At 51.0% G+C, this 24996-nt stretch overlaps 2 protein-coding genes across 6 annotated transcripts in view; one reads left to right on the plus strand and one right to left on the minus strand.

Annotated features, from left to right (window-relative positions):
* Window positions 1-1486: 1486 nt before the first annotated feature.
* Window positions 1487-13866, minus strand: SCNN1G (sodium channel epithelial 1 subunit gamma). Its single transcript, XM_069810600.1, has 13 exons — window positions 13706-13866; window positions 13092-13422; window positions 11904-12198; window positions 11282-11475; window positions 10254-10357; window positions 9625-9788; window positions 6581-6679; window positions 5242-5359; window positions 4669-4747; window positions 4530-4587; window positions 4110-4171; window positions 3833-3908; window positions 1487-3384 (listed from the first exon to the last, which is right to left on the minus strand). The coding sequence occupies exons 1-13, from the start codon at window positions 13734-13736 to the stop codon at window positions 2995-2997; spliced, it is 2001 nt and encodes a 666-aa protein (XP_069666701.1). The 5' UTR covers window positions 13737-13866; the 3' UTR covers window positions 1487-2994.
* A 312-nt stretch (window positions 13867-14178) lies between these two features.
* Window positions 14179-24996, plus strand: part of USP31 (ubiquitin specific peptidase 31) — a 46763-nt gene continuing 35945 nt past the window's right edge. For all 5 annotated transcript variants that reach the window (XR_011329373.1, XR_011329374.1, XR_011329375.1 and 2 more), the window contains exon 1: window positions 14179-14886. Coding sequence is in view for 2 of the 5 variants with exons in the window: in XM_069810602.1 (XP_069666703.1) it covers window positions 14284-14886 (603 nt within the window). In the remaining 3 variants the exon portion in view is untranslated. The remainder of the gene's footprint in view (window positions 14887-24996) is intronic.

Consider the following 24996-nt stretch of genomic DNA (forward strand, 5'->3'; position numbering starts at 1 on the left):
GTCCATGCCCCTGAAGGCTGTTACGGGGCAATTGTGGATTAAGGGACACAAAGCCAGCCCTGGGTATGGCCAGCAGACTCCATAATGTGGTGTAAGGAGGTGTCCCTTCCCCAGCAGGACAGAGAAAGGCCGGCAGGCTCCGTGCGTTTTCAAACCCTATTTCTGTCAGGGCATCACTTGCTGGGAGAGGCACCGGCAGATTCCTCCCGTCTGGCAAACCTTCTCTGTGCAGCTGGATTTTCCTCCTCCTCACCCCCCACCCCAGCAGCTCCTCCATCACCCGCAACTTTCCCCCCTCCAGCAGCGGCTGCTGCTGGGAGCTGTGGAAGAGCTGAGCGGGGTTCGCCCGCTGTGCCTCCTCTCCTCCAAAGGGCCAGTCCCGGCGTGCAGGCAGCCTTTCCCCATGAGTCACTGGCACCTGCTTGCTGCAGGTTTGTTTCCACACCTCTCCCCAGCCCATCCTTTGCCCCGGAGCTGTGGCAGTGCTGTGCCTGCAATGCTGCCTGTGCCTTCGCTGTGATTTTGGGTACTGCAGCTGCTCCCCTGTAGCCCCACAGTGCCATGAAGCCACAGTCGTGGGTCTGTGGGACTGGGGCCATCATCGTCCTTGCCCAGGAGCCCGGACACTGTGACCGCGGCCAGGTCTGGTAGCGAGAGGCAGGTCTATCCCAGGGCCAGAAGGTGAGCGGGGGGCTGCGGGCAAGCGGGGGGCTGCCTGCTCCCAAGCCCTGCCTGGGGCTGGCTGGGCTCCCACTGTGCGCCACGAGTGTCCTGGGAATACTGTCCCATGGGAAGAGGCTGACTCTCAGAGCAGCGGCTGCAGCAGCAGACGAGGGCATATCACGAAACCACAGTTTTTACTGCCTGTTCCCGTAAACTCCAAGCTGAGTTTCTGAAATGCTTTATGATGTTTGGTGTGTGACAGACCTGATGGTCATAGTGTCCCAGTTAGTTTTCTGTGTTTGATGACTCAGGAGTTCAGTAGAGTTCAGTATTTAGTTCACAATGAAGTAACCCGTTTCTTAGCTACTCCATGGCTTTCTGCCTCACAAGGATTATTCATACAAGGGGAAAAGGTGCTGCACCTGCTCTGGTAAGTAAATGCTCTGAGCACCTCACCTTTGTGTGTTAGAGAAGGGGCTCTGAGGCAGAGCAAACCCAGTTCTCTCTTCTCCTATGGTCTCTAAAGGACTGCCCAGGAATGGAACTGTCTGGGGACACCTGAGGTTCCAGCGTTTTTGGTCACCTTGCTGGCTCATGCTGATTTCTGAAAGACATTTTCACTGCACACCTGCTTGCACCCCTGGCCTCCCTGCTGCCTGCTCCTGAGCCAGGTCTAGCAGCACTCTGCAGCACAGCTCCACCTCTGCAGAGGAGCCCAGGGTGCCTGGCAGCCCCGGGGCAGGCACAGGCTAGTCCCATAATCTTTTGGGATGCCCAACTTGCTTATCGTTGATTTTAAAAAAAAAAAAAAAAGGCAAAGCAGTTATTCAAAAATATATCTTTATTTTTCTTCAGTTTATCAGCTTTTTAAATAATTCAGTTAAAATACGTTTTATTGCACGTTAAAGAACCTTTCTGGATTTTCACTGTCCTATAGAGAAAGGAAAAGAGACACTTTCTTACACTGACACATGCACGCGCGCACACGCTCTGAATCACTCTTGCTCTACAAAACCCCTACGCAGCGAACCCAGCGTAGGCTAGATTCATCCTCAACATCTACACAGCGTACTCTAGGCAGCTAAGAATCGGCTATGGTAGCAAAGAGTCAGGTGCAGAAATGGGAGCAAGGGGAAGGGAGCTGCCACCGCAGCTGGGTGCCCTGGAGGTCTCTCCACGGGTGGGTGCAGGCAGCAGCCTCTGGCCCACCTGCACTGCGGGGAGGGTCTGGCGTGGTGGAAGCAGCATGGCATGGTGCACAGGAGGCAAGATGCAGGGTGTTGGTGCAGCACTGTGGAATGGAAGGGGCGTAAGCAAGGTGGATGACGACCAGTGGGGCAGATGTATCCTCCGGCCAACTCCCTTCGGGGATGTGTGCGGAGCTCAAGGCAGCTCCAGCCCTGCGTGGCTCCGTCACCTCCCTGGGCACTGCCAGCTCCGGGGTGGTGAACCGGGCAGCCACAGGAGGGAAGTCCTTGCCTGGGGTTGAGCAGGAAGAGAGCAGCCAGCTCCCTTTGAGGCTTCTGGGAAGTCACGTGGGGCCAAGGCCATGCGCTGCTTAACGAGCTCCTCTGAGGTTACGTTTAATGGCCAGCTTGAGCGATGTAAAATGAAACAAGCTTGCAGAGTATGCAATTCACTATTGCGATCCAAATTAGATTTCATGCCCTTTTCAGATGATTCTTTTGGGATGACTTAGGTACTCCTACTCAAGATGTGTAATAACTTGCTCTATGAGCACATCTATGGCTATCCTAACCTTTCATCTCAGAATAAAGAGCTCCTCAGGCCACCTTTGGAATCAGGTTCCTAATCAAAATTCAGCTTGAGAGCTTTCCTTTTTATCCATTTTGTGCTCTTCCCAAACCTCTGTCATACCCCTTCCTTCAAATGTCATGCTACATTTCTAAAAGCCCCGGGTTTTTCCCACAAGTCAAGCCACACAGCAGAGAGCAATTAGCATTAATACTCAATGTGGCATCAATCTTCTGCTGTGGAGTAATTCCTGCCCACATACAATGGGGTGTGTCAGTTGGTTCTATGTCTCTGTCTGGCAAGACATCCTAGCTCAGTGCCACATCCTGCTCCAGCCATCTCCTGCAATGATTAACTTGAGAATTGATGTTGGTTGAAGTTCCTAATGTCTCTGAGCCCTTGGGTTTTGTGTCTGAGCTTTGCTCAGAGAAGCTTTGACTGCAAGTTCAATCCCTGAATAAGGGTCTGACCCAACAGCCCTTCAGTGCTTGTTTGGATGTGTGCCTTTCATCCCTGGACACGTGGGTCCAGCACCCACCTCTTATTTTGGCACCTGGATGGGCGGATAAATAAGCGTCAGTGTTGCCCAACCTCTAGCGTATCGGGCAGCTGCTCTGTGAACGCAGTCTCTAGCCGCAAAGTGCTGTAATTGGGGGGGGGAGTCCTGGGCAAGGGGTTGTCCTGGGGCAGCGGCAGGCGGAGGGCGGTGTTGAAGGTGGGCAGGTCCTCATCGATACAGACAGGGTTATCGTGACACTGCCTCTCCAGGTTGTCAGCCTGCGGTGGCTTCCCCAGCCGTTCCCTTTTTCGGTCATTCCACCATTTCTTTGCCTTTTGCCATTGGCGACGCATTACGATGGAAAGCGAATCAATGAAGAAGACCTCGACGATCTCAATGACGCAAACGACTGAGCAGCTCATCCAAAGGCCCAGCTGGCCTCCGAAGTTGGAAAGAAGAATTACGAGCTGGAAGAAAAGACAGCGCAAGGTTGTCGGCTCCTGCGGGCACCAGACGCGCGTCCATGGCACTGTTATGGCATGCAGGGAGGCTGTGTCAAGCTGGGGTACCCAGGGTTTGCTGTGAGTGCTACCAAATGCAGTGGGACCTTCCTCTGCTGCCTGTGTTATCCTCTCCTGCCCTGCTTCAGCAGGGATGCAGAGCTGTGCTTACCACAGGCAGCCCGCAGGCTACCCCAGTGCAGGGCTTAGAACCAGACAGTTTGAAAAGCAGCCCTGGATAAAAGGGCTGCAAAGGGCAGGACTGGCCCCCCCCGCCACGGTGCATGGTCTGAGGATGGTTTCCTGCCCCTGCCTGGATGGGACTGCTCCCTGGCCAGAGGAAAACTTCCAGCCTGTCTGGGAGGAAGAGACGTGTCTTCCTGGCACTGAGCAGGGAACTGCTGCGCTCACTTACTGTGTTGGCAGGATTCTCCGAAATGAATCTCTCGTTCAGGTCTTTGTAAAACACCATGAGGTTTGCGAGGTCCGTCCTGAGAGGAGAAACAGAAGGCAGGCTGAGGGTTTAGTAAAACAATAACATGAAACGTACTGAAAAACTATGCAAATAACCAGTTGGACCAGTAGGGCTGGGCCAATCTGAGGGAGCTTTTTCCCCAATTGCCATCATTAGGGCTGCTGAGATTATATCTGAGCTTGAGGTGCAAGCTAGAAACACATACATGGAAACTTACTTGTTCAGCTTCTTGTTGATTTTTTGCCCTTTGTCCCAAGAGAGAACTCGAAGCATCCAGTCCTGGAAAAAAGACAGAAAATACTGCTATGGCTGTGTGTGCTTGTGTAGAAATCCCCTGGAAAGGGAGCTCACACTCCACACCTCCTTGAACCACCTTGGGTGCCAGAACTGAATGCATGTGATGGGTCAGCTATCCCTGAGGGGATCTCCCAGCCCACAAGCCAAATTTTAGTTTAATGGTGAACTCCTGGAGGGGAAGTCCTGACCTCAACACTACAGACTGAGCCTCTGGGAGGAGCATCACTGAAGTGCTAACAAATACCCCAAGGGCCCCCTGCTTCCGTGCTCAACCTCTGGGTTTATTTAATGCCTTGCTGTGGCATGCTATTGTCACGGTGGAGCGCAATTAGGAACTGACCTCTGACACGGTGGATGGCCACTGGGCGATGCTGGTGGTGAGTGCCCACTCCTTGAAGCTGGAGAGAGAGAGACAGGCTGTCAGTTGTGAGCTCCAACTCCCATGCAGCATTTTACCTCTGGTGGTGGGCAGGACTTACCTGCAGGCGTCCTTGCAGATTTGCTGGCAGCCTAGCTGCTCCTTCACAAACTTTTCATGCAGTCTGTAGTAGCAGTACACTGCAAGAAGGGAGCAAGACATGTGTACGAGAAGCTGGAAAGAAAAGCAATGATCTCTTGCTACCTGTGCTGGAGTGGGGCTTCTGGGGTGTAGGTGGCCTTTGTGGCCAATCACCTACGTGGTGGGGATAAAAAGATTTACCCTATAAATATTGCAAAATACTCTGAGAAGTGGTTGTCACTTGCTATAGGTGTGAACAATTGCCTCACCTAGTCAAGTCCTCCACTTGACACTTCTGTGGTGTGCACAAATGACAAGCAATTAGGACAACTGTCAGAAACAAGTCAATCTGAACAAGAGAGGCAGTTTTAGGCTCCGCGGTATTGGGTCTTGAGTGGGCTAAAGCAGATCTGCCTGTTCCCAGCACGCTGTGTGGCTGGGAAGGTGCTCGGTGCAGGCAGGGCTGTGCTGACTGGGGATGGTGCTGTGGAGGGCTGTCGCTGGCAGCAGGTGGTTGAAGCACGTGCAATGAGGGAGGTTTTTGAGTACTTACTCCAGTTGGGGTTTTTCTTGTAGTTGCAGTACTCTGCCCCAGCAGGTAAGGGCTGTGCATACTGGGCACAGCCACATGAGTCCACCATGGCCTTCTGAAAGCAGGAGTGCAGGCAAATCTGGAGGAGATAGACCAAGAGCTGGTGTCTAAAAAGCACAGGTTGCTGGGCTTCTGCAGCACCAAAGTCCAGGCTTGTATGCACCTAAAAACATCCTCTGTTTATCATAGTAGCAGTGAGATGGGAACCCCATTTCACTGGGCCTTCAGGCTCTGTTGCTAGTGAATACAAATACAGGCAGAAAGTACCATGGAGGATTTATGCTCTAGTGCAAGAAATAAGAATATAATTCTTTCTGAGGGGGGGTGGTCTGTGAATGCCCCCACTTCCCCTATAGCCATCAAAAGCTTCAGTGTTGCAGTTGGTCTTTCCACAGCCACGGAGAAGGTTTTCAGTCTGCCATGGCATGTGGTCCATGAATCAACAACTAGGTGTGGGAAGTGACTCACTGGTGAAAATGTTCACAGCTTTGACCAAATTGTGTTGGTGCCTATTTGGAGACCTGAAGTTGTAAGGATTAATAGGGGAGTAGAGTCAGTGTTTTGTGCTAAAACACTTAATCAGTTGGAACAAGCTGGAACTGAACTTCTCTTTTTGAAATCCCAGTCATCAAGCCTTTTGGTCCCAGTCCCAGCCCTCCTGAGCACCAAGTTTCAGTGAAGTACTGTTATTAAAAACCTGAGATAATGTCTGTGTGATCCTACCTGGCAATACATCACAGCAGAGTTCAGGTATAATACCCCATAAAATAAAAATCCAGCCTAGGCACAGGCTTTGCAGTAGGCACCAGCTAATATAATTACAATTCTTCAAGTAGAGAGTGCCAGAACAACTGACACTCTCCAGGAGGACCCAATTACAGAAACCATGCAAAATTAGTGGAAACTTACTCTGTAAACAAACATCCTACTATCTGGATACTGATTAGATGGTATCTGTTATTCTTGGAGTCCTAAAGGTCACAATTTCTGGCTTCAAGGGTTACTAAGCTGCAACATTTACTTGGCCAATATTTTCCAGTCTCACACTGCTTGAAAATTGCCTAATGAGCTAATGTTCTCTCTTTATCTAACAGGGTGCCTAAGGGAACTTCAAACATCAACCACTTAGGAATAAAACTTGGATTTTAAAAAGTGCTGTGGTATTTTATATCAGTGGTTAAAAGCAGTGACCCTACACCTGGACTGTTCACAATCTCAGATCCTGAACTACAGAATATTGTAAAGCTTTTTATGAAGGTAGTTTTCAAGTGACTGATAAAAACAAATGTAACAGATTTACCTGGAGTGAGTAGCTCTTGTTATAGAGATTTTCTACTGGTATGTCAGCACCAGTCTCCGTACAGTCACTGTAGGGTTTGCTCAGCTTGCGAGACCGCGTCTGAGAACCAGAAAAGAACAAATCTTGTTTTTTGGAGTTCACAGAGAAACCAAAGGATTTAGTGGTAATTCATCATAATTCTGAAACTGTAAGTGATGGAGCAGGTTTGAACAGCATGTTTACCTTCTGCCATCTCAAATGATTTGTCAATCACTTGTCAAAACAAGGGGGGGGGGTTTGGTTTGTAATATCCATTTCCCAAAACACTGCTCTGTCTGGATTATCTGCTGCCTTCGCTGAAAACCTCTGCAGGAATGCCGAGATGGTATAATCATAACAGTGAGGATTTTTCAAAGCAGAGTAATTTACATGTGTTTTCTCTCATTGCAAAGTCCTAGAGGCTATGCATCATTTATCCAGGATGTGTGTTTGTGTTTTGAGGGAAGCAGGGTTGTTGGTTGGTTGTTTTTGTTTGTTTGTTTTGTTTTCTGTGAAGACCCACACCTTTCTGAGCTGTTGTTGCACTGGCTGCTCCTGTTCTGTGGGTAAAACAGCACTTCAGGCTCCGCTAGTGCTCAACAGCACCTCTCTAAAATCACTCTAAATCAAATGTTTGTATCTCCTTCAGGACTTTTTCCAGGTACTGCTTTGACCCTTCCTCTCCAATGAATGCTAACACCTTTTCCTGTCCTGCAATCTCTGCCCAGAGAAAAGAGCTCTGAAATGCCATGTGCTGCGCCTGCGAGGTCTGCTGAAACCAGGGCTGGGAGCTGTGAGACTCAAAGACCCAATTCAGGCTACATTGTCTGCTTCCTGCAGACTGCCTTACCTCGCTCAGCCCTAAACTCTTACTATCTTTCTGCAGTAATTATCCACTTTATAACAAAGAAAGTGGCCTGAAACCACAAGAAATGTCATCCATTTAAGAATCCATTCACCTGCCTTTCTCTACAGAGTTTAAAATTAGGGGCTGATCCTACAAAGATTCAATTTAGTAGGAACCTGAGAAATGCCTGCTTGCCTTTAAGGCATTGACTATAGATCTACAGGTTACTGAGGTCAAAGCTGATAGCGAGCATTACCATTTTTGTCTGCAGCAATAGAAGGCTACAGGCATGTATGGTGCAAGTCAGCTCTTTTAGAAGGATGCTCACATCTCTCTTTGGAGGGAACACAGAAATATGTGATTTCAATATTAAAGATTGATTACTTCTGAAAACTGAAAGCAACGAGCTTTTAATATGCTTGTAACTTCCGCAGACAATCTAATACCAGGACACCTGCCTCAGTCTGCCACTGTATCTTCTAGCAGATGATAGATCCTTTGTATAGAATTTTTTTGTTGTGGCTTATACTCCTACAAAAGCTTACTTGTTCATTCAGGCACTGAAATAATTTCCAAACTAAATATTTAACTAAAGCACTGAAACTCCTACCAAGCAATGCCTTGTTTGCATTCCAAACATCTTGGAATATTTTTGGAGGCGGGGGGGAGTCCTAGTACACTGCAGAAATACATGAGCGATAACCTAGACACTGACATTCGCATTTGGAAAACAGTGATTGCCGTGCTCAAGCCTGTAGCAAGCAGCTTTGAGTGTGGCACATGTCCACTGTGTCCTCCTTCATGTACTTGGATGTGGGTACAAGGACTGATCCGGCACCTCCATGGTGGAGCCCTGTCCTGACAATTGCGACTCCCCCTCGGCAGGCTCTCTGGAGTCTTCTTTTACTGGCAGTACAGTGATGACCAGGTTTTGCTCTGTTACGTTAGGATGCAATCAGATCACTTCCTCATGCCATATCTTTTGAACATAGCCACCGAGATCTGTTCAATCTTGTTTTTTATACTATATGCAACAGTTCAAATCTACTGTGCCAGGAAAATATTACATTAAATATTGAGACTCTGCCTGCGGTGACTTTCTCCTGCACAGTGTAATAGTTATAAAGGAAATAGTCCTGTGAGAGTTTGCCTCCTTTTAACTGTTCTGGTTCTGATACCTCCTATTCACTTCTCGTTTTTTAGGTGGCATTTATCCCCACTGGTTAGACCAAGCAGTCGCTGCCACAGTTTTCCAGACAGCTGGAAGATAGTTAACTATTTGCACATTTAAAAAACATCAGTCCTGTTTTTAATGTCTTTTCTAATGCGTGGACTATCTAGATCTGGCACACCCAGCCAGGACAGATAAGCAGGCTGGCTGATGCATTTGACCCAACCATCAGTGAAGAAAAGGCAGAACTAAAATGCTCACTTAACAGCCCATCTAGATGAAAGGGCAAAGTCTGGCTTGCCTGATGGCACTGCTTTCACTTCTCTACCAGGGGAGGAAACCCCTTGGGTCAAATGCCTTGTTTGCACTACAGTAACGGGGAAATTTGGAGCTGCAGCCTTCCCTGCCCTTGCTAACAGCAACATCAAGATGCTTCACTAAGCTGGCAAAGGCAAAATCTCTGCCCACGAGGTTTTTTTTACAGCTGGGATAGCAAGAAACCCAGCAAAACGAGACTTACACCCACAAAACAGTTAAACGGGTTGCGCTGCAGTCATCTTTACAGACCTGACCCTAACACGGGTTACCCACAGCTCCAGCTCATTCTCTTCTGCCCCCAGAACCTGCGTGGGATGCAAATTTGTCTGCTTATTGCTAAAGCTAAACAAGGCACTTGACAACACATTTCTGTGGTTGTGGATTTTGCTGTGAAAACAAACAAAAAAAATCCCCTGGAAAGCCAAAGTGTTGGAGAAAAGGGAGAACAAACAAAATCCCAGTAGCTGTTTGGTTTATAAAGACCTGATTTTCCAACAGCCTCTGTGCAAAGGAAAACTGTTCAGAAAAGTGCTATCACAGGATTTTCGTCAGGGCACTTCAGCTGCTCAAGTGTGAGGTATTAGATGCCTTCCAGCTGCTGCCTATGTTCAAACATCGTATCGGTTCATATTTACATCTGTTTCAAGGAAATGGTGCCATGCACCTGGAGACAAGATTGCTGTCACTCACAAAGTGCATCCCTATGGAGGTGGCTGCTGCAGTCTCAATTTCTGTGCCAATGTCTTCAATGAAGGGATATTCGTTTTGGTCATGGACAATGATCTTGGCTCCTGTGGATGTCACCAGGAAGGGGTTGTAGTCGGCTTCATCTATATACAGAACAACCTGCAATCCTGAAGAACAGGGACAAGGCAGGAGCAGAGTTAGTTACACCAGAATCCAGAGCCATTTTTTTTGGTGAGGGAGGGCAGCACAGTTTATTTAATGTTATCTGGCCTTAAGTAGAACCATAACAACCAAGCAAAGCCTTTGCAGTGCTAGACTGAGACGCTTGCAGCAAGTAATGTCCCTCCGTGGCCCCAAGTAGAGCAAACAAATCATGTCTCCATAGAACGTGGCTGAAAATTACTTTAAAAAGTTATATAACTGGGAAGCAGTAATTTCAGATGGAAAACATTAGTGATGCAATGATATTATCTTTGTATTCTCTGGCAATAGTTTGCACTAGTTCAAACAAGCATTCCCCCAATCAGCTTGCGCATCTAGAGCCAACACATCAATCACTCTCCAGTAGGATCCAGTTCGCTGAACCGCTTGTTTGTTATCTAATAGTTCCTCTGCAAACTCAGTTTCCTTACCGTACTCGCTGCCTCCAGTGGACGTGCTCAGGATTGTCCCGTTTTCTCCACTGTTGAAGGTATAGCAATTGCCATGCAGGGGATGATGGAATCGAGTAAAGTGCCTGAAAGAAATCGAATATTGTTACATTGCCCTCTGCAGTTTTAACTGTCTGTGGGGGAAAATCAGCAGATTTGGGCTTTTTGTTTTTGCAGAGACATAGCAGGACTGGATATTTATTTTTTTTTTTTTTTTGGCAAGCAATTTATTTTGCTGAAAAGTGTGGGTCTTTTTCTTAATATCTTGAAACTACATGGAAATATGATCTGGTTTAATAGCATCAGGAAATGAAAAGTTTAACAGGTTTTCATGTGGGAATGGGGGCTGAGAGAGTGGGAAGGGACAGAGTCCTCGTTCATTTGACAGCCAAGTGTCTAAAGGAACACAAATCTTAATTTTTCAGAAAAGATATCAGCCACTGTCATGCAGGGGAGGGCGAGAGGACACACCCTCTTGATTCAAGCACGTTCCTGTCCTTCTTGTGAACATCCCCTCCCACTCAAGCAAATGTCTTCCTTCCAGGAAAAGCTGTTATGCATTTGCATGCTACCAGACACATGCAAAATGCCTTCAGTAATGAGAGTTACAGAGCAGCTTGCTTTGCACATGGCAGTGGGGAAATTGCTAAACCCGAGTACAAGCGCAAGCTTATCCCCACAACTGCATGGGGGAACTCTGCTGCTACCCCCCAGTACAAAGGGATGATGCTCCAGCCACCAGGACGCACAAGAAGTGCATTGCCACACTCATAAGCAGGTAGATTTGATTCTGCCAAAAAACATAGGTTTATCTGAAATGTGGACAGCAGAACACTAAGACAAATGAAATTAAAGAGCATAATTAAGTTCATGAAGACGCAAATGTTTGCTTTCATTTAAAAATGGAAACGGTTCCTGCTGGAATTCAGGATATACCAAATATTCAATTCCTACATATTATGTACTTGGAAGTAAGCTGTTAAGCTGGCAGGTATTTTCTGTGCACTGACCTTTTGTCACAAGATAGGCCATCAAAGAAACATGTCAGCAGAAGGTCATCAGCAGAATAACTCAATTTTTCTTTAGTCTCCAGGGGAATTTGTGCCATGATGTTCATGTAATGCAGCTTGTACCATTCTTGGATAGCATTAACACCAGAACTGAATGTATAAAGTGCACACTCACTGCTGTTGTTTGCATCGCACTGATAATTACAAAGGGGAAAAAGTGTTTCAGAAGAAATGAAGTTATGTATTCTACAAGGTATGTGTGACACCATTTCTCTTCCACAGTAATAACTACGTATGAAGTTATAGTGGAACAAGGGGGCATCAGAGACCTTTCATGCATGGCTAAGTGATAAGATCACGTGTTTCAGGCCCAAAGGAAAGGTCATGGAAGGCACTAAGTCTATTTGGGTAGACTTCAGGAAGGTATTTCTCTTCCAGAGAGCTGGAGATGAATCTGCAGGCAGCCATGGAGGCATGGCAGAATGGGCAAAAGAGCAGAGGGAGTGTTATTCACTACAGAGCCACCTAAGCAAGCAATAACACTGGCCAGAGGGATACCAACCCAAAACACCCCTTCGTTGCCCCACAGGGAACTTGCTGGCCAAGGAAGAGCAACACTTACCAGCTGAAAGCCGATGATATCATTTGAGTCCCCAGAGTTCACTATGGACGAATCCTTGTGAAAGACACTGCCCTCAATTTTCCTCTTTTGGCCACTGCGAAGGTCAGTTGCTGTCTTAGAGAAGTCCTCAAACTTCAGCAAAGGGATCTGTTTGAAGAAGTCGCTCCCTGTGCTGTTCCACTCATCCACCGACCGGCGCACCTTGGTCTTGCCCTCTGAAAATCCGTAGAAAGTCTCCAAAGCTTTTTTTGTCTCTTTGTCCAATTCAGATAAATAGTCTTTCATGGAACTGTACCTGCATTGGAGACAATGGGATAGAAAGTGACATCCCATCTCACCTCACCACCTAGCTGCAGCGTTTTGCCCGCTGCTCTGTGAACCTCATTGCTCAGGACAGAATTCTCTGTTGTGGACTCACATCGATCTCTCTTACCACCACATCAATTTACGTCGGTGCAGGTAGACACAGCCATACTCTCGGAGAGATCTCAGAGCACAGACCATAAGAAGCAAAGCAGACTGAACTACAGAGAAAGCCCTCACAGACTCCCAAGCTCCTTGAAGGTTGTGTTAGAAAGCCCAAGGAGGCAGAGCATGTGGAAATAAGACTTCTGTGTCTGTGCCAAGAGACACGGGAGAGCTGGATCACCTACAGGGAGCAGGGTGGATAGCTGGCAGCAGAACAGAGATCAAGGTAAAGTGTAATTTGGCAGGAGAAAAAGTACTGTTGATTGATAAAGTCAAAGCATCCTATAAGGAAAAAAAGAGGCAACAGAGGAGTGACAGATGTTCCCTTTCCATTCTTCAGGAGACGCCGTTGTTTGTAATCCTGGAACTTTGGTCCTGGGAAGAAGGGAATTTGAAGAGAACCAGGGAGCTGACCAGGGACTGTCTCGAGCAGAAAGCTGAATCAACTGAGTCTAGCTCAGTGGGCAGCAAGGGAAAGGCGTGATTATAATCCACGTGCGTCCGAAGAGCATCAGCACAGAGGTGGATACGTTACTCAAAGTGCCGCAAAGGGAAAACCTGCGGCTGGGAAAGACTGCCGACGAGCAGCACCGCGGTGGAGCGGGCCAAGCCTGGGAAGGGGTTCAGTGCCGGGCTGGTGAGGGGATGACGAATTCGCCAGGAGACCTCGGCGGCTGGGGACCACCCTCTCCTCCCTGCCAGCGCCCGCCGGTGCCTTACTTGTAGGGGTTGATGTTGCAGATGGTGACGGCGGGGAAGGGCAGCTTCTGGAACTGGACGGTGACGGAGACCGAGGCGCTGTAGTAGTTCATGAGGAGCTCGGCGCACTGCCAGAGGATCAGCCCGACGGCGCTGAGGGTCAGCAGGATCCAGATGAACCTGCGCAGGCGGCCCCGGGACACCACGATGCGCCGGCAGCCGTGCGTGTTGGTGTTGAGGCAGTACCACCGCATCAGCTCGCTCAGCGTCGGCGCCTGCGGGCCCTTCACCGGCAGCGTCCTCTTGATCCGGGCCGTGATCTTCTTCCCGGGGGCCATGGCACCGGCGGCAGCTGCGGAGACACGGACCGGGCGCCTGAGCTGGGGGGGGACGGGACCACCCGGCGCCCTCCCACCGCTTCGCCGCCTTACCGCCGGAGCTGCCACCGCCCGCCCCCGCGGCGCGGCCGGGCGACCCCCGGCGCTGACACGGCGCGGCCGTCCCGTCCCGTCCACCCGCCGCCGGCGACTGCGGAGCCGCGAACCGGCATCCCGCCCCCGCCCCGCCCCCGGCGGGTGTTTTAATCCGTAAAACAGCCTTTTCCCGGGGGAAAGCGCGCCCCCGCCTCGCCTCACCTCGGCCGCCCTCCGGGCCCGGCGGGGCCATGCTGCGCTCCCGGTCCCGGCGCCGCTGCCGATGGCGCGGCGGGCGGCCGCCCCGGCACCTACCCCCGCCGCCGCCCGCCCCGCCCGGCCCACCCCGCCCCGCCCCGCCCCGCCGCCGCCCACCGCTCCGCGGCCGCGCAGCGCCGCCCCACGGCGGCCGCCGGGGCTCGCGCGGGAGCGGCGGGGCCGGGCGGGCGCCCCCGGGCAGGGTCCGGCGGGCGGCAGCGGCGGCCCTGCGTGTCCGCCGCGGGTGGCACGGCGCGGCGCCAGCCCGCCGCCTGTCCGCGCCGCGCCGGGATGGGGAGGGGCGGGGCGGGGCCGCGGCCGCCCCGCCTCCGTGCCAGCCACAAAGATGGCGGCGCTGCGGCGGCGCCTGCCCGCCGCTAAGGTGGCGGCGCGGTCACGTGGCGGCGCGCCCCGCCCCGCCCGCTGCATGGCGGCGCCGTGAGGCGGCTGAGCCGCGGCGGCTGCGGCCCGGCGGGCGGGCGGAGATGGGGCGGCCGGCGGGCTGAGCGGCCGGGCGGGGATGCGCGCTGCGCCGCGCAGCCATGTCGCGGGTGAGCGGCCCCGGGCCGGCCGGCAGCGCCAAGGAGAAGCGCTCCTTCAGCAAGCGGCTCTTCCGCGGGCGGGCGGCGGGCGGCGGCGCCGGCTCGGCCCCGGCCCCCGCCGCCCCGGCCGCGGCCCCGGCCGGGCGGTCCCTCGGCGGGTTCATGAGCCGCGTGCTGAAGACCCTCTCCACCCTCTCGCACTACAGCAGCGAGCCCGAGCCCCGCGGCCCGCACGCCCCGCGCCTGCCCCCGCCGCAGGCGGCCGGCGGCCTGGGCAGCTGCTTCCCGCCGGGCCCGCCGCGCAGCCCCGAGCCCCCGCCGCGGCCCGCCGGCGGCCCCGAGGCCGTGCCCGGCGTGGCGGGGCTGCGCAACCACGGCAACACCTGCTTCATGAACGCCATCCTGCAGTGCCTCAGCAACACCGAGCTCTTCGCCGAGTTCCTGGCGCTGGAGCAGTTCCGCGGCGGGCCGCCCCCCGCCGCCCCCAGCCCCGCCGCCGACGGCCCGCCGCCCGCGCCCGGCGAGGTCACCGAGCAGCTGGCACAGCTGGTGCGGGCGCTCTGGACGCTGGAGTACACCCCGCAGCACAGCCGCGACTTCAAGGTGAGCGGGGCGGCGGGGCCCGGGCCGGAGGGAACGGCCGCCTCGTCTCTTCGAGGCGGGGAGGCCGAGCGCACGGCAGCCGTGCCGCCCGGGCCTCCTCCGCCTGGCAGTGGCTCGCGACCGGCCCTCGAGTCCCTTTCCCCCTCGGCGTGGGGATGGCACGGCCCGTTGGTGCCCCTCGCCTGGCCGCCGTGCTCGGGACTGGGCTCCGTGTGTCGCTCCGGGGGCCGGCAGGAGAGGCCTGCCTGCCCTGTGCTGGCGGTGACAGCAGAAAACGTGTCTTCCCTGTGTCACCGCGGGCCGTCAGGGCGTGGCGGGGCCTTGTTGCTGGTCCGAGCACTTAAATGGTGCGAACAGCCCTCTGGCCTCACCAGCCACGTGCCGGTAGCTCCAGAGAGCTGCTCCGGCTTTCTGGCATCGTTCCGGAGAAGCCGACCCCCGGCCGCGTGCAGCCTGGCCAAGTGACGGCGTTGCGTGCCCACGCCATTGGCCAGGGGCCGCCCCTCGTTGTCCCCAGGCTGAGTGCCTGCAGTCGAGGCACTGCTGCTGCGTTCGTTACTGATGGCGTTGAAAGCTGGCTGACGGCTCTGCTGCTTTTTACTGGTGAAAGTGTCCATTTTGCTGTTTCATACCTCTGTTGTGCTGCCGTTAGAAAAGTTGTGTCTAATTGCTGTTGTGGAGCTGGAGCCCGGAGCTGTGAGCGTGCGCGGAAGGAGGCGGCTGTTGAGAGGTGTGCCTCGCAGTCTCCCCGAGCGCTTGGGAGTTTGGGCTGATTTGGGGAATGCGTTGCTGGAGTATGAGATCGTAACCTCCTGCTTGTACTAACTGGTGTGCAATACCGTGGCGTTCTCCCTGCTGGAGTCCTTGCACCGTGGTTTGATCCGACAGCACCGTCTCCTGCCGTGCCCTGGCCCGCCGTGTCGTCCTGTGCCCTGCTGCACCTACAGTTTAAAAATGTCCTGCAATGCTTTTGGGTGAAATAAGACACAACTGTTTCAAAAGCGCTCCAGGCTTACCTTGCTTCTCGAAACAGTAAGAATATTAAGAAGTTTTATCATAACAGTGGTTCCCTGGCATATAAAACTGCTAGGCCCTGTGAAAGAATGAGAGGGTAGGTGGTAGCTTCCACACCATTAACTTGAAGACCTTTGTGTTAGGGGAATTTTTCTTGCAGAGTGAGTTGGAGAGGGGATGCACAGGTACATGGAAATACGGCAAGAACGTAGTTCGCACGTTCTCGGGCTCTCTGCCTTCAGTTCAGATGGGGTGCGGCAGCAGGTAGAGGCCGTGGGTACCGGCGTCTGCTCTCCCTCGGTGTCTGTTGGATGGTGGGCTGGCCAAGAGGCTCCTGAGGTGTCAGCGGTGTTTGGCACCCTCAGTCGTTTGGACTGACGCATGGCTGGCACCTCCTCCCTTCGCTTCTCCTGTGTGTTTCCAGGCGGTTGCATTCACCCTCACTGGCAGCTGTGGGGAGTATTCCCTGGGGGGCCTGGCTGTTTGCCTTTGGAGCGAAGGCACCTGTCCTCTCTCAAGGATGCCTGGCGCAGGTGGCTGCATGGGCACTGGGTAGGGACCGTGTGCGACTCCGGTGTTTTCGGAAGTGTTTGTTGATGGAGAAGCACTCGGGAAGCCAACGTGCTCAGCTGTGGTTTCGGTGCGTCCAGTCCTGGCAGCACTGCGGGGCACTCACCTTTATCCTAATCCGTCGCTGCTCTAGAGGCGTTCTGGCAGGAGAAGGAAATGTGGATTTCTCCTGAGCAATAACAGTAATAAAAGGTTGCAAAAGCAGAATTATCTTTTGCCAGTGTAGCTGGTAAAATCAAAGAGGAACGCAGACCACTTTCTAGGCCAAGATACGCTGTTTATGCAGGCCTGCGGTAGAGGTGTTCAGATAAGAGTGACAGAAGGAGGAAGAGAAACAGGCCTGTAGATTAAATTAAGGGTGTGTTTTATAGTGGAACTTTCTTTGCTTATTTGCAGGCATCACTACTGGTAAGCAAATGCTTTTCTACTCATTGTTGATGTAGCTGGAGCCCATCAATCTTCTACCTGCCAGGTCCCCTGGAGGTTTTTAAAACACATCTTGCTGTGGGGGATCTTGTCCCAGTAAGTCCTGTTCAGTGCTGCACAATGTCAACAGCCCCTGTCTTATTCAGAATGACTTTGTCATTATGCAAGTACTTGGCTGTTTCCTTACAGGGGTCAATTGCTTTTAATAGTAATTTAACGCCTCTAAAGACAGTTAAGTAGCCTGAACCTGCTATTAAATTCAGTGTTCTTAATTAAAATTTTTCTCAGCAGCAGATTTGCACAGTTAATTCAAAGATGTAAACAACAGGCTTAGGTTTGAGAAAGGTGAAGATTGGTGTTTTCACTCTGGAAACTGCTGCTTCTCCCCAAAACAAGAAAAACATTGCCCCAAGCTTGTTTTGGGTAGTCAAAAAGCTTTTTAGCCACCAAGCTTAGAAATCCATGTGTGTTGGGGTTTTTTTGCCTTTTTCCTCTTTTGACACTGAATATAATTGGGCGAAGGCACTTCCTCATTCCTACTTATCTGCAGGCGCTAAGTGTATTTAGGGTAGAGGATAATATACATCCTCTTGCTCATTCTTATATCTGTAGGCTTTTTTCTTGGGGCAGAGGAAACTTTTCTAAGAGAGAGTCTCTCTGAGTCCTTGTGGACAGAGGCCTTTGAGGGGGTGAGTTTTGAGATGCTCTTTGCCCTTAGCTGTTTTTTCTTGGTAGTAGTTTCTCCCTTTTTACATTGGTCTTCAAGAAATAACCCATCCCACGGGTTCATTAATCATGTAGTCCTGCTGCTGAAAACAAGGAGAAGGCAATTAAAACGAGTGGTTTGTATAAAATGGTTTGTCTTGTAATTGCGGGGCCGAGAGAGAGCCTTGCAAGAGAGCTAATGCATGGTGAGGGGAGGCGAAGTGTTCACCCGGCCAGCAGCTAGCACATTGTCTCTGGTCAGATCTACTTAAAACACAAGGATCTCTGCTGGTTTCTGCATTTTAAACCTGACGTTTCTTTCTGCCATGAGAAATTTTTTAAAAATAATCTTTTCTTCCCGGTTTGCAATGTGGATACATGCGGAGCGCTCTGTAAAGTGTTCGCAATGGCTTATCCTTGGGGAAAGGATCTGCTGTGGAAAGGACACCAAGGAAGACTTCGGGAGCACTTGCTCTCTGTGATTGAAGTGGAAGTGCCATGGAAGTTGTGTGTATCCTCTGCTATCCCTGCTACAGAGGCGTTCACCACCCAGGGGCGCGTGCTTTGCTTACTGTGGGTGCGGGAGGCTGAGCTAGCAGGAGGCAAAGGATGTGGGGAAGCATGTCTTCACGAGAACTGGAGGAGCACTGGGAGGCGGGTGGGGAGCAGGAGGTCTAGAAGGCTATAGCAGCAGGAAAAGGTCAGGGAAGGAATGGTTTGGGATGTGGAAGCAGAGGGGTTTGGTTCCTTGGGTAGCAGCCCTGGGGCTGGGCGCAGAAGGGAGCTCAGGCAGCCCCTTCCCAGGGAGACGATACGGGAGGACTTGGCGGAGGTGATGGATGTTTTGGTTTGGTGTTTTTATCTCTGCTTTGGATGACTTTTCTGTTGGTCCTGTGCTCATTTGCAGCTTGCTTTAACAATCCTTTTCTTTCGATTGCTCAGTGGTTTTTATTTTCCTGCCTAAATAGAGCTGCTGCTTTCATAACAAGGGCCAATATTGCAGCTTGTGCTTCCTCTTTCCCCTTTGTGATGGTGTGACAATGGTGACAAACATCTATTGTATAAGCAGTAGCTGTGCTTTGGGCTTGTTTTTTTCCAGGGAGCTGCCTGCAAAGTTCCTGTGAGGGTCAGATAGTGAGGACAGAGCACCCTTTGTAATGGGGAATCGGTCTGTGACACTTGGAGGTGTTGATGGGGGTCTTAAGCAAGAAGGATTTTTATTTAAACTATTTGGGCTTGAAAAATTGTATGTACTTCATCTAAATCCTCTACCTTTGCCTTCCTTGGAGTTCTGGCCTCCTGTGGATGATGAGGCTGATTTCTGTTTTGAGGCTTTCTTCGTAGCTAAGCCAGTTGCATGCTGAAGCATGTCAATGTTTAACAAGACCCTTTGTATGCTAGAACTGTGTTGATTGCATTTTTTTGTCCCACAAGACGAAGACAGCCTTATTTTTTATGACCTGCACTGTATACAGCAAATACAGCAAAATCATAATAACTTGATTGAGTTGGATTATCAGAATTAGATCTGAGCACAGAATGAATCTCTGTTAGTAGAGCAGGGATTATTGTGCCAGGTTAATAGTGCTGCTTCCATTTTTATTTATTTGTTTTTAAACCTGTGTTTAGTGTAAGATTTCATAGTAGCTGTGTGTAACTTACAGTTTCAAGGTGCTCTGTTTTGGAAATGCACTTGGTGTAAATATCACACTTGGGACACGCAGTCTGTCAACTGTGTTGGTTGCTTCTTTGTGAATTAATAAATAACTCCTCTGAATTATGAAGGAACTCCTGCAAAGTATTGACATGCTCAGTATCTTTACCTTTGGTTGTAGTGACAGCTGTTCTCAGCATGGGGCTCTTGGTGCAGTTTGGGTGTTGGAAGCCTTCAGTCCTGCACCCGGAGCTGTTTGTCACAAGCTCTTTCACTCGCTAAAGCCCTTGTGCTTTGCTAACAGGGCCAGTTATATGTGAAACGAGATCCTCTGGATCGTATTTAATTATCTTGCTCTCTGCCTAGCGCAGCCATCAGTTATTTTATTCTGGACAGCGTCAACTGCTTATTCCTAAAATATTTCTGCGGAAAGCAGACTGTCCTCCCTTTACACAAAGAGGTGGAAGAATGGGGCATGAAAGAAGAAATGCAAGACCCTTCACCCTTACCTCCTGGTTCCTTGTCTCTTGATTCTTGCTATTTCAGGTCCTTTGTTCATCTAAAAGGGCTTTGAGGGGGGCCAGGTGATGTGGGATCTTGGAAGTGCTTGTTCCAGTTCAGTCCAGGTGCTCCCCGTGGTGGCATTGCAATGGGGACACTTGTCCTAGAGCTGCTCTGGGATTTGGAGTTGACACGTGAAACAAAAAGCAAGTTACAAATTTTCTACATCGTTATTGTGATGCTTCTTGACATCATGGGAACATGTTTCTCTCTTCACTGGGATTACAAAGGTCTTTGGCAGTCTTTCCCCATTAGACTTTTCTTTTTTTTAATGTTAATGATCAATAAGATGCAAGTCCATTATCGTGTGTGTGTTTTTGGTTTTTTGTTTTACTTTTTTTCTTTGTGTATATTTCCTTACAGTTTCTTTACTTTTTTTCCCCCCTCTGACATAAACTCCCTGAGCAGGGATTCCTGCAGCAACATCCTGGTTGCCTTAAAGCAGCAGTGATTTACCTGTCAGATCCAAAGACTTTTCTGGGGATTTCTGGCTTACACTTCAAACTTTGATCTGAGTAAGTGGAGTAGAAGGGCAGGGGAGCAGAGAGCCAAGCTGCAAAGTCCAGAGGTCGGGCGCTGGTTTGCTGAGAGGATTCTGCTGGAGGGGGAAGCATAAGTGGTGCAGCTGCTCATCTCCAGAAGTCCAGGAGATGAGCTGGAGGGAAGGGCGAGGGAGAGGCAGGGGAAGAGACCCCAATGTGGAGCAGCTCTGTGGCCCTGATGTGAGGTGGTCCTGGGGGCTGACGGCTGGATGGACCCTCTCTGGGCTTGTAAGGGTGATTGCGCATCGTTGCAAAAACATGTTCCCTGTCTTCTCCCTTTATTTCCACACTGCCTCCACAGAAGTACAAATGGTGAAAGTATGAAAACCATGTCATGGCTGGCAACTTGTGGAGGGGGTAAGGGAACGCGTGTTCTTAGGCAGCTTAATTGGATCTGTGCATTGCTCCGTGCCCTGCTTTGCATGCTGGCGTTTTATAAATGGCCACACTTGATATTGCGAGTAAACCCATTTTGTGCTTCCATCTGAATGCATGACTGCTGCAAAGCAGTTTTAATGAACTCTTTTGCATATGATTGTGTCAGTGAAATTAATGTTTGTTTTGCAGCATCCTTGAAGTGCACAGGGAGGCTTGCCTGAGCAGTGGTGATCAGATCCCCCCATCTCAGAGGCCCATGCTCTAACTTGGTACCTGAGGCAAAGCCTGGAGAGAGCGGGAGAAGCACAAGGTCCTTGGGGTCCCAAGCCCAGCCCTCGAGTCTGTCCTCTACACCAGCATTTCTTGACTCTCCTTTACTGAAGTGCTTCACACTTGTGGCATTCTCCTCCTCCTTAATCCCTCTCTCTTTTGGATCCCACTGATTGCTCTGCTAGTGTAGCAAGAAAACAAGGTCTTTTTGTAGAACAAAATCGGATTTCTGCTATTTATAAGGATGAATTCTCCTGGCAGTTAGCACTGACTCCTGGCAGTGCCTTCTGGCAGGTGTGACCGTGATCCTGCGAAGAGCCTGGGAAGGAGCGTGCCTGTTTGGGAACGCAGCACCCAACAACCCATCTTCATGTCTGGGTCGCTTTCCCATGTGGGAGAGGTGGCTGAGGGGCACTGGCCCTGGCTGCGAGCACTCTGCCCGCTCCTGCTGTGCTCCACGGTGTTGGGGAGCTGCCAGCGGCTCTGCCCACTGGTGCCTGCACGGAGGAGGGAGCACTGCGTGTGTGCACAGCAACCCTGGAAAGTGTAGTCCTGACAAACTTCACTCTCTTCTTACATGTTAAGAAAGGTGGTTAATCAGGATTAACTAAGGCTTCAGCCTGGAAGGGTGAGAGTAGCTGCTAGCGCAGGACAGATGTCAGGCAGGGGCCGGTGGGGTGTTGCTTCTTGTCCAGGCTTGTTAAATGCAGTGGAGAACCCGCTCTGGTCCTGGCATGCTGCACTCTGCTGTGCTCCTCTTGTTTTTACTTCTTGAAGTGGAATAATAAATGGCTGTGCTTATTTCCTGCTCTGTGGCAGGCAAGGGCCCGGCTGTGCAGGGAGCTGTTCTGTACCAGCCCTGGGGGCAGCTGGCTGCCCACAGAGCTGCCATGCTCTCCCACGGGGTGCTGCCTCCAGAGCCCCAGCACCTCTGGGATGCCCCACGGGGCAAAGGAGGAGCATTTTGTCCTGCCCTGGCTGCTTTGGCAGACCTGCTGTCTTCAAAACTCCCTGTTTCTGCCTTTGGGAGAGCTGTGGTAAAGCTCAGGCAGCGGAGGTCTCTTCTGTCCCGGGCTGGACCAGCGCCTCATCCTCGGTGCTTGGCGGAAGGCAGGATGGTGAACCCCCGGGCTGGTGCTGAGCTCAGGGGGCTGTGAGCTCAGCTGTCCCTCTGCAGCGGTGCTGGGCCCTACATGTGCAGGGAGATGCTGCGGAGGCTCTCTGCCACCGATTCCCAGCGTGGGTTGCTCAGTGCACTGCTATGCCAGCGCTGCTGCGGGGAGGCAGCCGGCATCGCTGCGAGCCTCCATGGAAGGGGGGAGGCTCATTGCACCGAGTCTCCCTGGTTTTCTTTTTTCTATTGTGTGCAGCCTGCAGCAGCTGAGCCAACATGTTCCAGGTGCTGGAAGCTGTACAGGTCTGTTGGTGGCAGCCAGCAGCAGGGCCCTGGCCAGGAAAGAGCGTAAGGGTCCCTGCTGGCAGCATCCCTGCTGGCCCTTTCAGCTGGGCGAAGGGTCACTGCTGGCTTTGGCTTTGTCCCTGGACCTGGGGAAGAACAGAAGGTCTGAACCACACTGTTTCCCTGGTATTGCTTTCCCCAGAAAAGAGTATCTCTCTTCAGAGGGGGGAAATTGCTGTTTCTGTGTGTGAGTGGGGGGAGTAGTTCAGATAAACAGTCTTCATGAGATGTCTGCTGTAGAAGTTGCCCAAACACAGAACTATGTCTGTCGGCTTAAAAAAGGAAAAAAAAAAAAAAAAAAAAATGTGGTTGAGCATAACTTGATGATGTTCAATGAAAGATAAAGAATAGCCTTTCTTTCCTGCTCATGTGTGTCATTGTGTCAGGTCTCTAATGAGCTGGCTTCATCCGTTCACGTACAAAAACCTTTCCACAGCTGCTTCCTACCAGAGGCACACTGGAAAATAGCAGACTGACATTTTTCCTTTAGTTGTCTTTGTGATCTGGAACAATAACAACAGCAAAGGAGAGGCCAGTAGTTCAGCTATGTTTGGATTTATTTATTGCATCTATTTAGAGCAATAGAAGAATGATTATTAAACTTTCAGTGGACTGATAAAAATGATAATGCGTCTTTGCCGTAAATCTGCTTTATAGATGGACAGGGACTTGTTTGGTTATAGGGTGCTTGCATTAGGGGGTTAGATAAGTGTATGCGATCGATATGAAATTATGATTTTCCCCCTCTTATCTCATTTGATGGTGCCACTTCCATTCAGGGTGCCTGCATGCCAGTGCTCGCACATCTGGGGGAAGGGAAGATTCGTTCTTTCTCCTGCCAAACTCTTAGGGGTTGAGCTGAGGAAAGGGGCTGGAGGTGCATGGCTGTATGGTCATGGAAAGGTATTGGGAGGGAGCTTCAGAGTCTGTACCTGCTTCTGGTATCTCACAGCTGGAACAGCTGCACCAAAATTGTTCCTGACCCATTCTTAATACCCTCTGGTGATGGATGGAGTCTGTTCAGATGTGCCACCTATACTTACAACACAGCCAGATTAGGGGCAGAGGATTAAAGGCTATGGGGGGTTGGTAAATGTGGTGTTTTTAATGTGTTTTCCTGTGTTTTTTAAACCAATTGCTTCTTAACTCTGTATCTGCAGGCAGTTGCAATTGCTGTTGCGTTACTGCAGTGGATTCAGCGGGGACCAGCAAAATGAGGTGTTGTCTTCTCTTACTTGATGAGCGAAAGAGGAGAGAAAGTTTTGACTTATACCTGTCCTTGTGTAAAGTAATCTTTCTGCAGCCTAGGTGGCTGAGCAGGTATCTTGGGGAGCGGGTGTTGCAGTTGGGGCCTCGTCTAAACCAAGGTCGCTGCCTGAGCTGCGTGGATGTCACCTGGATTGCGCCATTAGAGACTAAGTTGAACTACCTTAGCCCTGCACTGAGAGGAGGCCAGAGCATGCTCCGCAGCAAGGGCAGGAGACCCGCTGCCCCTGGGTGGCAGCTTTGCAGCTGATGAGCTGGAAGGCGAGTCTCAGAAAATAAACACAAAGAGGTTCTGGGTGGATGATGTTTCATGATGAGATACTTGCTCACTTTGTCTTCTTGCCCATCAAATGTTATTGGAACTGTTCAGGAATTGCCAGTCTGGCTTGCCAAGAGGTTGCAGTCCCCCCGCCTATTGCACAGGGCTGTAGGGACCCCACCACTTGTTCATACAGCCCGCTGCCCTGGGCCTGAGTGAGAGGGCTGGCTTTGGAGACAGGGAAGCATGTGGGGCTGTATTTGATTGCTGAGCCGTCTAGTTGAGTGGGGGCTGTGCTTTAGGAGTTCCTGGTATTTTGCTCAAATTGTTAAATTGTTTATTTGAGTCAGCACTTTTATCTTTCACTTGGATTTAATTGTGTTCCTTAGTACTGACTGTTCCGCACTGCGTGTCTGTTGCTCCTCCTTTACACCTTGCCTGTCTCTGATCGCTTTGCTGCCCCAGCATTTCGGAGTGTGTTGGGAGGAAGGCACATAACATTTCACAGAGCAGCAGATGCAGAGGTTTAAGTAATAACAAACCCACTTGTAGCAGCGATGGCAGGAAGCATGAGTAACGCTGGGAACACGCTGCTATTGCTGCAGTGTTTTTGTAGCGGAGCCTCTTGTGAGGGAATTGCATCTGATATTTTGTAGTGCTTCCTGAATCACTTCCAACATCTTGTGATCTGTCTCCACAGGCAGCTCTTTATCCTTTGTCCACTGAGGCTGCGAGAGTGTTGAGGAAACCAGAACAGTTATCATGGAGATGCTTTGGAGATGGGGAATGACACAGATACAGCCCAAGGCACATGGCTATGGGGTTTGCTCTGCTGCGGGGTGTTACAGGATTGTGCAGCTCAGTGTAGGATGACACATCACCAGGAACGCGTGTCAGTAAAAGCCAGTGAGGGTCTAGACTGGAGTGATGTGCTGGTGACACTGGGAGAGAGGTGATAAGAAACACTAGCCTGGATTCCTGAAGTCCTTACTTATGTCTGTTTCCA

The sequence above is a fragment of the Haliaeetus albicilla genome, chromosome 22 (assembly GCF_947461875.1).
Source record: "Haliaeetus albicilla chromosome 22, bHalAlb1.1, whole genome shotgun sequence".
In the NCBI taxonomy this organism is placed as follows: domain Eukaryota; kingdom Metazoa; phylum Chordata; class Aves; order Accipitriformes; family Accipitridae; genus Haliaeetus; species Haliaeetus albicilla.

What these genes read in the sequence shown, in the direction of transcription:
- SCNN1G (XM_069810600.1), bottom strand. Translation starts at nt 13,736, where the DNA reads ATGGCCCCGCCGGGCCCGGAGGGCGGCCGAG. An exon ending in GGGCCCGGAGGGCGGCCGAG is followed by an intron (nt 13,423 to 13,705) that starts GTGAGGCGAGGC and finishes GTGTCTCCGCAG; the next exon opens with CTGCCGCCGGTGCCATGGCC. An exon ending in ATCAACAAGAAGCTGAACAA is followed by an intron (nt 3,909 to 4,109) that starts GTAAGTTTCCAT and finishes TTCTCCTCTCAG; the next exon opens with GACGGACCTCGCAAACCTCA.